This window comes from Lates calcarifer, linkage group LG19 (assembly GCF_001640805.2).
Source record: "Lates calcarifer isolate ASB-BC8 linkage group LG19, TLL_Latcal_v3, whole genome shotgun sequence".
In the NCBI taxonomy this organism is placed as follows: Eukaryota; Metazoa; Chordata; class Actinopteri; family Centropomidae; genus Lates; species Lates calcarifer.
This window is the reverse complement of record NC_066851.1, coordinates 22,969,493-22,981,532: the sequence shown is the minus strand read 5'-3', so window position 1 is coordinate 22,981,532 and position 12,040 is coordinate 22,969,493. Positions and strand designations below refer to the sequence as shown.

At 44.4% G+C, this 12,040-nt stretch overlaps 1 protein-coding gene across 1 annotated transcript in view; it reads left to right on the top strand.

Moving 5' to 3' along the window:
- The window catches only part of syne2b (spectrin repeat containing, nuclear envelope 2b), a gene marked incomplete in the record, with an annotated part of 122,279 nt that overhangs the window by 102,897 nt on the left and 7,342 nt on the right, over nucleotides 1-12,040 (top strand). The window contains 13 exon segments of the mRNA XM_051078358.1: nucleotides 2,550-2,712; nucleotides 5,681-5,868; nucleotides 5,971-6,121; nucleotides 7,444-7,626; nucleotides 8,453-8,590; nucleotides 8,678-8,872; nucleotides 9,075-9,158; nucleotides 9,160-9,379; nucleotides 9,677-9,745; nucleotides 10,288-10,424; nucleotides 10,525-10,654; nucleotides 10,892-11,106; nucleotides 11,315-11,515. Of these exon segments, the coding sequence (XP_050934315.1) occupies nucleotides 2,550-2,712; nucleotides 5,681-5,868; nucleotides 5,971-6,121; nucleotides 7,444-7,626; nucleotides 8,453-8,590; nucleotides 8,678-8,872; nucleotides 9,075-9,158; nucleotides 9,160-9,379; nucleotides 9,677-9,745; nucleotides 10,288-10,424; nucleotides 10,525-10,654; nucleotides 10,892-11,106; nucleotides 11,315-11,515 (2,074 nt within the window).

Genomic DNA, 12,040 nt, shown 5'->3' with positions numbered 1-12,040 from the left:
ACATGCAGCAACTTTGTTCACCATTTTATTGTAAAGATTATCATTGAATAAAGATTTAGTTGCAGCTCTAGTGAATATTTTTTTTTACAAATTTCACGAAGGTGCTCGTGACTGTGCATCATTGAGTGAACCTGAGCGTCCAGCTGTTTGGAAAAGCTGGAAGTAGAGGAAAGAGGGGAGAAGGAGGGGACAGGCGGACTGCAGAGGAGGGAGGGGGGTGATGGGGGGGTGGGTAGTGTTTGCTAGCGGATGAGCCATCGCCATGGAGTAGCCTCCTCACCAGCCTGTAAGTACCTCTCGCCCTGATCCCAGAACCCTCATCACGCCCTGACGCACCGGGCCAGCGTGAGGCTGAGGAGGCAGACGGGTGAAATGGGAGCAGATCGGGTGTTTTGTTGTGATAAAGAGGAGAAGCAGGAGGAGGTGGAGGAGAGACGGAGAGCGGGAGCGAAGGGGGATGGGCTGGGCTTTTGTCAGTGCAGGCATGAAGGCAGGCAGACGCACGCCGACTCATTCAGAGCAAATTCAGCTCCAGTCTTCTTGTGCGTGTGTTGGTATTTATACAAGGTGGCAGCTTGGACAGCAGGTGTGTGTGTGTGTGGTTGCATGTGTGTGGATGCAACGGGCATTTAAATGTCTGTCTGTGATTGCAGCTGTGTGGTTTTGATGTCACTGATGTTGCTCTCCGCCCCTCCATCTACTGCCACGTCCTCACATGCTGGAGAGACATGCAACCATGCAGCTCTGAGCTCACACCTGCAGGCTCACAAACATCCATACAGCTGCACCAGGAGCCAAAAGCTCCTCCTGTCTCTCTTATTGCAGTGGCAGCATCTAAAACTCATAATTGTCTGTTTTATTATGCAAAGCACGAGACTGTTTTTAATTGGTCTCCTCTGGAAGTAAAGCAGAACACAGCTCCACTGATGTGGAATGACAGCAGCTTGTTGCTGCTTTGGTGTCACTGTGCTGGTTTACATGGATTGGACACCTTGAATATATTTGAAGTAGCTGCACAAAGGTAATGTTGATGGTGTATGTAAATTTGGATGAGGATGGAGTTAACGGCCTGTAAGACCACAGTTTGTTTGACTTGCAGCTGCTCTGCACAGCCTGTGCTCCCCTGCACAAGATGCACACAGCACAATGTTGAATCCTTATCAGTTTCATGTTTGTCCAAGTGGACAGCGACTGAACTTCCTCCATATTTGTTGTTAACAGCCCAGATCCATTCTGTGCTCTTCTGATTGAACTTCAGAGAATATGTAGTCAACTCAAGTACTGAGAAAGAGATACACTAACAAGTTTATATTGTTATTCATTTATAACTCAAATAAGTAACAGGAGACTGCAGTGCAGAAAGAACAACAGTGTAGCTGTGACAGAGTTTGTTCAGCTGGGGAGAACGGACAGTAGAATATAGTTCTTGGCTGATGTCTTTGTCACTAAATCATTTAAGGGATCTCTTCTGAACTCCTTTATCAACATCCAGTATTGGGCGTAATGCAAACGCCGTCAAACTCACTGGCATGAGTTTAGAGAAACGCGGGCTCCACTGATAAAAACAGGACTGAACACAAGAAGCTGCTCCGCTGCAGCTCAGAATGACATAACCTACTCTATATTTGTTTAAGGGCAATGACAGACCTGCAGACTGAACTCTGGAGGTGGATTTTGGTGGAATGCTATGGAGTGTCACCCTCTCTGCATTGTGTTGGTTTGTGTGGAGGAATGAAGCGATGTAGGTCACTGACCTGAGAGCAGAACTGGAATGCAATCTCCCTCCCAGACAACACCCAGCTCCCAGTCAGATGTAGGTCAGCCTGCCGCTCGGCTATAATGGCTCCTGTTGTGTCATGTGAGCAATGATAGCAGCGTTTCCCAGACACTGTGACAAACCTGCCACTGCAGCAGGGTGATGGGTGTGATTCTCACTGTGGATGAACGCGCTCAACATCTCTCCACGGTGACTTAAAGTTGTGTTTGCGCTGCATCTCAGATATTTTTCTCCTCAGATGAGACAAAAGAAATTATTCGTTTAGATACTGAAATCAATCTTTTAACCTGCGTCCTCTGGTGTCATTTTGTGGTTTTGCAGTGTAAAGAAAGACAGTTGTTCTGAGGCTGAACATACAGAAGAGAACCAAATACACTTTCAGGTCCTCGAGATTTTAGATTTGGGAGGACGACCACATTAATTAAGAAGTCACTTTAGTATTTTTGGGGTTTGAAGCTCACCTGTTGATTCAAGAAACCATGTTGTAACAAAGGTTTGATCTTTGTGACAAGCAACAAAAAGTCTGGTGAAGTTGTGCGTGTGTATATTTATTTTAACTTTAATATGTGTGATTCCTCTGTGCCACTGAGCTCCATTATTGTCCAAAAACACATCACCGAGCCACACTGCTCAATCTGCACTAAATGTGTATTAATCCACTGCTGAAAATAGTCCTCAAGAAATGCACTATTACCAGCTGTTTTAGGGAATTACTGAGCTGAACTGGATTTTTGAGATTTTGCTGTGTAACATTGAATTGTTCTTCCTGCAGGGTGAGGAAGCTGAAGGAGACGCTGGTGACGGTGCAGCAGCTCGATAAGAACATGAGCAACCTGCGGACGTGGTTGTCTCGCATCGAGGCGGAGCTGGCTAAGCCGGTGGTCTACGACGTCTGCCATAGCGATGAGATCCAGAGGAAACTGGTTGAGCAGCAGGTGGGCGAAGATGGAATGAATTTTAGTTGAATGTGATATTTGAGCAGCATCTTTCCTTCATTTAGCTCCTGATGGCTGGCTGTGGTCTTGCCCCAGTAGAGTAGCATAAACCATACAGAATTTAAAGCAGCACTCCACCGACTTTACATATGAGGATCAGTTTGAAGAGCTGAGTAAGACAGTTGTGTAATATCTACTGCGGCTTTGGAGGAAGTTTTTAAGTGTAGGAAAATGACCCTGTTCATGTTATTAGAGGTTATTTCTTGGGCTTGAGTCCAGTATTTTAGCAAAAAGCCTTCGAAGAAAGTGGGAAGTTGGAATTTAACAGACGTGAAGATTTACTAGACACTGAGGGTCCTGCCATCAAGTTCCATTATGCCAATTGTAGGATCTGGTGCTTTTGGAGACTCACCGATACTAGGTACCAAAACGTTTCAGCGTCTACTACAGTGATTTTCACCACTTCAGATGTTCAGTGTTGGATTAATTCAGAAATTATGGTATAATTTTGTGCTTCAAATTACAGTGACAAAGCTTTCTGATTTAGCCACAGCTCTGACTCTTGCCTCTGTCTCACTCCTTCTCCATCGCCGCTGTGGCTGAGGCTCGCTGGTTTTGTAATATTTAGAGAAAATGTTCAAATGGAAATTCACAGTGAGGAAACATACAGTTATATGACCAGGCTAAAAAAGGGGGGTTAAAAAGCTGTCTTTAAATTGCACAGAGCAGAATGGAGTTTCACCACAGGGCAGGAAGTAACTTACTCTCTCACTGGTGATGCACGCCTGCTTTAAAACCCTTCGCGTTACGTCCACCCTGTAGTGGTCCAACACATAATAACTGAAGAGTCGAGTGATGTGTGCTCCAAAGTGAAATCTCAGCAAGCTGCAGGAAGAAGGGTGTGGTGAAGGAGGAAGCTGTCACACTGGGCTGAGAGATGGTAAATGCACTGAGAGGCAGGCCTCAGAGGGGGGTCCAGAAAAAGGTCCAATTGTAGTCTGCTGCACCACTACTTTACTAAATGGAAAAAAGTTCCAGTTTGAGAGGAAGTGGAGGGGTAGAAAGGTTCAGGGGATGAGTGAGATTTGATCTTTTGAGTACAGTAGTCTACCTCACTGCCTTTACCAAAATCATGATCACATTTGTGAGTTATGTATATTAATCAAAAACTGCCTGTTGTGGTGAAGTGATGGGACAAACTGTGCTGCGTTTTTGTGAGGATTGTATAAGGGTACCTTAATCTCCTGTTGCTACTGCTTCCTCTGGTACAGCCACTGGATTATTTAAGATTATTTAAGCACAGAAAACTCTTTTAGAAGCTGTTTATTTTTCTGACAGGTTCAAAACTTGAAAGAGCTCTGCTCTGCCAAACACACGTCAGACTCCTGATAGTTATGAAATGACTGCAGGTGAACTAGAGTTTGATGTTTCTTCGTTTTTAGAGGTTCACATTTTAAGCATCTGTAAATTTGAGACTTAAAATGAAAGTCTGATTTGGAGTGGATCTGTGAGACACATTAAATATGACTTGCCGGTCTGCATTTGGACAGGAAGATATCTGAGGAAGAAGATTACACGACTGAAGAAAGAAATAATTCCAGTCATGATGGCAGGAAACCGGAGAAAGAAAACATGAGTGAATTGGTGAGAGTGAGGAACAGATAGAGAGTCAGGCCGGGCTGAAAGAGACGGGACTTCTCCTGTTCTTTAGAAAAAAGGCGGCAGCTCTCTCCATTAGTGGATGATGTACGGCTGAAATGACTCCTGCCTGGATGGGCTCTTTAAGCTTTCAACCGTCACCATGGCAACCCAGAGAGTGGTAACTTCGAGCAAACAGGAGGCAACAAAAAGTGCTGTCAGGCTTCACACACACACACACACACACACACACACACACACACACACACACACACTAAAAATCACAATACAGTGAGCTGTGGCCCAGTTTCATACTTAAGCTAATTGTATACAATGTGTACAACACACCAGTCTATAAAGTTATTTTTTTGTTTTCCAAAACTTTCTACAGCTCACCACGAGTTTCTATTAATTTTCAATGTTAAACTTTTGTCGCTCTAAGTGGTTCCACACTTCCTTTGTGCATTACATTGTGAGTGTGAACATACTGCATACCCAGAACATGCTTAAAATGAGTATCTAGTATGACATGAGGACGCAGCTTATGTGCTTTCGATGAACACTACTGTCCCACAAGCCGATGCAGGAGCTGCTCGTGCTGCAGAAGTGCTGATAGTGAGGCAGCTCATCTTCCAGAGCTTTAACTCTCATCATCTTTATCAGCAGATGGAGTTTATTCAGTGACTTAATAACGTGACTTAAATATGAAGCTTCAGTCACATGGTAACAGATGGTCATACATGTGCAGAGATGACTTTAACCCCTTTCCAGTCGACCTGTTGTTACTTGACTGAAGATCCATACTTTGGTCACCTGATAACAAAGGAGCTGCCTCCATGAGAAGCTGAGCAAACTCCATCTGCTGATAAACATCATGAGATGAGGTTGAAACTTCTGGAAAATCTCTAGCTCATAGCTAAAAGCTGATAACAGACATTTTCTGATAAGGTTATTATCCTTTAGTGACCGGGGAAGAATTAGAAGGTCTTGTTTTGTTTCCTCTTTTCATCCCATTGCTGCTTTTACGAATGCTTTGAGAACTCCTAATGGTACTTGACTGCTCTTCACATCTCCTTCACATTCAGATTGTGTGTTACAGTCTTTTCCACTGCTCTGGGAAACAGCTACTTCCAAATGATGGTCAAAGTTTGGAGCATTTTCTCTGGAGTGTTATTGTGGTTTATCTGGGCAGCTGAAAACTCTTTTTGAGCCCAAACTCAGTGACCCCTGCCAGGGAAACTTCAGATGCGAGCATGATGTTGTACTGATGGGTAAAACTTAACAAACGAGCTGCATGTGAGTCCATGTGTCTGTGCTGTTTGACCTGCAGGATCTGCAGCGGGACATCGAGCAGCACACAGAGAGCGTGGCGTCGGTGCTGACGCTGTGTGACGTCCTGCTCCACGATGCTGACGCCTGTGGTGGCGACTCGGAGAATGACTCGATCCAGCAGACCACCCGCAGTCTGGACCGTCGCTGGAGGAACATCTGTGCCATGTCTATGGAGAGGAGGATGAGGTGAGCAGGGGCAGGATGTACAATTAGAGACGAGCGGATGTGAAGCAGGAGGTTGTTTTCTCAATCGACTCTGTGAGGTATAATTAATCTTGTTGCTGTCAGGATCGAGGAAACCTGGCGTCTCTGGTGTAAGTTCCTGGACGACTACTCTCGCTTTGAAGACTGGCTGAAGACAGCTGAGTTCACCGCGGCCAACCCAGACTCTGCCGACGTCCTCTACACCAGCGCCAAGGAAGAGCTGAAGAAGTTTGAGGTCAGATGATTCTGGGATTTTTTTAAAGCAATATTTCACTTTGGCAGACTTCTGGAAAGGGAGCACTAAAAGCAGACCAGAAGTTAACAGGAAGTCCAGTGTCAAGTCCTGTCACTGTCTTTCAGGCAGTGGTGAGTTGGTCCAAACTGCTGCTGGACCCACAGCATGTTTCCTCTGATGGTGGTGCTACAGGAAAGGCCATATATTTCATGAAGCTGATTTTTTGATCTGAGACACTGTCCAGCTTTTCAAAAGGTCCATACTCTGGGGAGAATGCATTTATAGATTCATAAGGTCAAACTGCTCAGTAAATGTAGATTTTTGTCATGTCAACAAAGACTTGACCAGATGGTGGCACCAGGGGATGGTCAAACATCTAATGATTCATCCTCTGGGTACAATGAATACTAAATGCAAATCTAAGAGAAATCTGGCCACTGGATGTTTAGACCTCCAGTGTTGAAATCCTTTATTTTGTCTGAAAGGTGAAGTTGAGTTCAGTTCCTAAGAAGTTTGTGTTGTATTTTGTGCTTCGTTTAGTTTGATTTGCTTGAAATAACAGACTGCTGGGACACTTTTTAATCACTCATCGTGTTGACTGTGTGGCGTCAGGTTCAGGTTTCCTGTTCCTGCTGAGACACAAAGGTAACCTTTGATGTGTCGGCCTGGATTAGAAACACAGATTAGTGTCTGGTAATCTGGACTCTGCTGAGGTGCCCTTAACTCCACGGCAACAGTTGATTTCTATACACATTTCATCCTGTGGAGGACCACTGACCTATATACAGCACAGTACTGGCTGTCAGAGACATGTACTGGGAGCTGTGGGAGAAGCAAATCAGTAGAAAGATGTGGGTTCAAATCCATAAACTGACTGGAAAAGGTTGTTAATCCTCTGTGAGCAGCTGGTAATCGAGGCCTGTTGTGTGGTTTGGACAGATTCAATGTGTCAAACTATATATTGACCTTAATATATGGATATTAGACAGAAAAAGATGATGTGCACTTCTAATTTTATCTATGCAACAATCCTCCCCTCACAAAAATCCAGGCTTAGCCCTTGATCATAACCTCTAACGTCGGCCCTTCATTCATAATCTGGCAGTGTAGTCAGTCATTCATTCAAGCTACAGTCGAGTACCTTTTATGTAGGGTGACTACAGTCAGTGTTTTATGAGTAAATGCAACTGTGATTAAAAACCACCAGAAAAAAATCATTTAACAGTGAAACAATGGAATTATAGAAGTGAACTATAGAAATCTTCAGCTGAAAACTCATCGTCCTTTGTGCTCATTCGTTTCTTTGTATATTTTCCTCTCAGGCTTTCCAGCGGCAGGTTCACGAGCGCTTGACTCAGCTGGAGCTGGTCAACAAACAGTACCGCCGCCTGGCCCGGGAGAACCGGACCGACGCCGCCAGCAAGCTCAAAGTCATGGTCCACGAGGGGAACCAGCGGTGGGACACCCTGCAGAGGAGGGTGACCGCTGTACTCCGCAGACTCAAGGTGAGATGAGCAGGTAGAGGTCAGGCGGTCAGCGCACATGCAGCAAGCAAATACCAGCAAGACACTGATAAATCTGAACGTATCCAGAAATCCAGTAACGACAAACTGCACATATCACAGCAGAGGAGAAGATTTTCCTTTTTAATGACCATGAAAATGAGTGAGACAGAAGTCAGAAATCAAACAGCAGCATGTCTCAAACCCTCCCAGCAGATCTGTGTAGCATCTCCCTGCTCTCAGCTCCACCCTAAGCCGTCAGGATTTGGGTCACCTCTTAGACAGTGACGAGGCACGAGGCGTCACATTGGCAGGAAGCTGTTTCCATCGCGGCATGTGGCGCTGAGCAGATGGACGATGTTTATGTTGCTTTATAAAGACTGCATGTAATCAAAGAGTTCAGCTGATTGGTGCTGGTTGACCTCTGAGGCTCAGTCCCTATAAGCTATATTCACATGACTCGCTGCTTAATGTAAGAGTAAAAATATACAATCACAGATGACAACTTATATTCAGTGTTGCTGAGATATACGTCATTTTATTCGTACAACATCTTGATCCTAACACTAGCCTTTGAATAAGTCCTAACCTAAAAACAAGCTGAGCTAATGTTAGTTAGCAGCTGAGCTAACAGCCTGCAGCCAGTCGCTGATGTTTTTCAGTTTGTTTTGATAATTAAGCTCCCGTTTAAAACCTTCCTGAACAATAAACACTGAAGGAATCTTAAAACAATAAAACTAACAATTTTTAAAATAAATATTGTTTCATGTACGAATGCCTAAACAGTATTTAAATAATGATCTCTGTCCTGCGCTCTGTGCTCCTGCAGCACTTTACCTCTCAGAGAGAGGACTTTGAGGGAACTCGTGAGGGGATCCTGGTCTGGCTGACAGAGATGGACCTCCAGCTCACCAACGTGGAGCACTTCTCTGAGAGCGACATCGAGGACAAGATGAGACAGCTCAACGTGAGGCTGCTCCCACTGACTGTTACACTTACTCATTAGACAGTATGTATACATATTTCTCACTCTCACCGATGTGTCCCTCTGCAGGCCTTCCAGCAGGAGATCACCCTCAACACCAACAAAATCGACGCCCTCATCGTGTTCGGAGAGAACCTGATCCAGAAGAGCGCTCCACTGGATGCTGTGCTGATCGAGGACGAGCTGGAGGAGCTGCACTCCTACTGCCAGGAGGTGTTTGGCAGGGTGGCTCGCTTCCACCACCGCCTCGTCAACAGACGCCCGGTCAGTACTACATACAGGACACAGAAACAGTTCCTGCAGATCACACAGTTGATCAGTGATGATGTACAAGAGAAATGAGAGAATATTGGGTGTTTTTCTGTAAAAGAAAAGTTTTATTTCCTCTTTCAAATATAAAGTAAATGTCAGACAAAATCATTGTTTGTTACTTAATTTCTTTGTTGTCTTTTTAAATGTTTTTAAGGTGTTGGAGGAGGAGAGGGAACTATCAGACCGGGACACAGACCTGGACGACTCCCCTGATCTGACCAACGAGACTTCGTGGAGAGAAACGAGGAAGGAAGGAGGAGGAGGTTCAAGCGGCAGGTGGAGTCTCTGCTGCACGGCACACCATGTGCCACCTGCTGGCGCCTCCTCTGGAGCGGTCGGGAAGAGAGACCCCCGTCAGCGTGGACTCCATCCCGCTGGAGTGGGACCACACTGTTGACGTGGGAGGATCATCATCACACGAGGACGATGAAGACGCCACATTCTTCAGTGCTCTGTCAGGTAATAACGGCTGCTTATTTGTAGGTTATTCTCAACAGTCAGAAGAGAAAATTTCTTCCATTATTCACTGTTTACAGTATTTCTATTTCTATTTTTTGACGATAAGAAAAAATATAAAGTAACACCAGTCTTATCCTTTAAGTCTTGGTCACTTTAAATTAAACTTTCAGTTTTAACCTGCAGACCTTCCACTGTGTTCCTCCCCTCTTGGCGTCGCCAGTGTTCTGTTAACATTGATCCTCTGATGTTCCTCAAACAGCTTCATAATGTATGAGCTGCGTCCACTCTCTCTTACAGATGTGAAGGTCACAGAGAGCTCAGAGGCGTTTGTTAAAGCCACTGTCAGAGCAGTGAAAGCAGCCTCGGGTAGGCACTCTGCCTGCTGCATGCAACTGCATCGCTGTGTGTTTATGGCCCCACATCCCGTCTCCTAGCAACCACAAACTCACCCAGCTGTACCCCACATCCCCGTCCCTGATCTAATTCACAGTCACTTTTTGTTAAATCTTTCTCCTTGTTTTGCCCCATTTGTTTTTTCAGTTACAGATGTGGCTGTGCTGTAACGTATTATTCACTTTGAAAAATGTAACAAACCTTTGTTTGTCAAGATCAAGTTTTGAAGATCATGAAACTTGCATGAAGAGGAAATGGATGTTATGTATTTCTGCAGTCAGTCTCTGGTTTGTTTTTTTTGTTTTTGCATGTTGCACAGATACCTTACTTTCATGCATGTGTCAAAGAACCGATGGGAGAATTAAAAGCCTGTTTTCATACTTAATTGATGAAACTCTTGGCTTTTGTCCTCCCATTATTGTGCCATTTTCTGTCTTTTTTTATTCTCCATTTCTCTGTTTTTTTGTCTTTAACCATCATTTTGTTCAACTTTTTTCTTCTCTCTCTCTCCTCAGTGAAGTCGGTGACTGATCCGCCCAGCTGGCACCAGCCTGGCTCTCCAGAGAGGAAACGAGTTCCCCGAGAAATCATCCGAGGCCTGAGCTCGTCTCCCACACACACCACCAGTACTCCCTTCCGCCAGCAGGGCTACGTAAGAACACACACATCAAGAAAAATAGAAATCCACCCTGATGCAGCATGAGTTTTTTTCCTTCTCTGTGGAAATGAAATGAGATTAAATGTGTGTTCAGGATAAGCTCATGTCGGAGTGCAGTGGCAGCATCGACAACGTGGAGAGAATCAAGCTGATCCTCAACGACAAGGAGGAGCTGGAGGATACAGGTCTGACCAGCAGCATGGCCGACAAACACACCAGCACAGGTACAGTGACAGAGATAACCAGCACAGTGAGAGACATTACTCTGTCTGACTTTGTGGAAACATTTATTGTTTAATTGATCATTCACATGTACACTCTCACATTAAATCCTAGGGTGATATAAACCATTTAATTAATTCATTTAAATGAGTCGTCCTGCTAATAAATTAACAATACAACAACACGACTCAGTTTATGTTAAACAATGTTTCCTCACTCTGCCTCTTGCTTGTCTACAGGTGTGATCGAGCGCTGGGAGCTGCTACAAGCACAAAGGTTCACAAACAGCGAGACGGACATCAAGCAGGACCTAGAGCAGTGGCAGAAGCTGAATTCTGACCTCTGTGATGTCACTTCCTGGTTGGGCAGGGTGCTGCCAGAGCTGGCGAGGCTGCAGCGGATTGCACCATCCACCAGCATCCGAGACATCGAGGTGAACATCAGGAAACTAAAGGTAACACCGTTTATCTCAGATGTGTTCTTGCAGTCATACAGTTGTCTGAAGTGTGGCCCTTATGTGACTAAAACAAAATCAGCTGCATTAAAGAGTCATTAAAGAGAGTTTCCTGCTCTCATCCACTGTAAAATAGATATATATTAGTTTTACTACTTCACATCTACAATGACATTGAAAACCCACCCCACCCACTTCCCTTGTTCAGGAGATGCAGAAGACATTCAACAGCTACAAGTGTCTGATGATCTCTGTCAACCTGAGCAGCCGTCACTTCCTGCGGGGCGACAGTGCTGAGCTGCGGGAGCTACAGGAAGCTCTGAGCTCAGCCAACCTGAGCTGGACACAGGCCTGCAGCGGCCTGGAGAGCTGGGAGAGGAGGCTGCACTCAGCACTCATGCAGTGTCAGGTTAGTTTATGGTGCATCTGTATTGTGCGCAAAACCTTGTTTAGTAAAACAGAGAAATTAGAACTTTCTATGAGTACACAGTTCATATGTTTGGTGAGTGAGGAGCTTTGATGAATTGTATCTGATGCCTGCATAAAGGTAAATATTGTAAATATTCCAGAAAGATAACCTACATTTTTCTAAATGTCTTGTGCATCAGGTTATCCACATTTCCCCATGTTCAGACTGCCATATTTGGCATGTGTTGGGACCTTGATAAGAACTGAAAATGTGAAAAAAATGTCACAGTATAGTAAGGCATCCAAAAACGCCGAAAAATATCATAGTATATTAAGGCATCAAAAAATGTAAAAAACAATTCACATTACAGTAAGGTGTCAAAAAATATCATAGTATAGTAAGGCCTCAAAAAAGGTCATAATATAATAAAGTGTCAAAAAATGTCATAGTCTAGTAAGGTGTCAAAAAATGTCATAGTATAATCAGACATCAAAAAATGTCAAAAAATGCCATTGTATAGTAAGG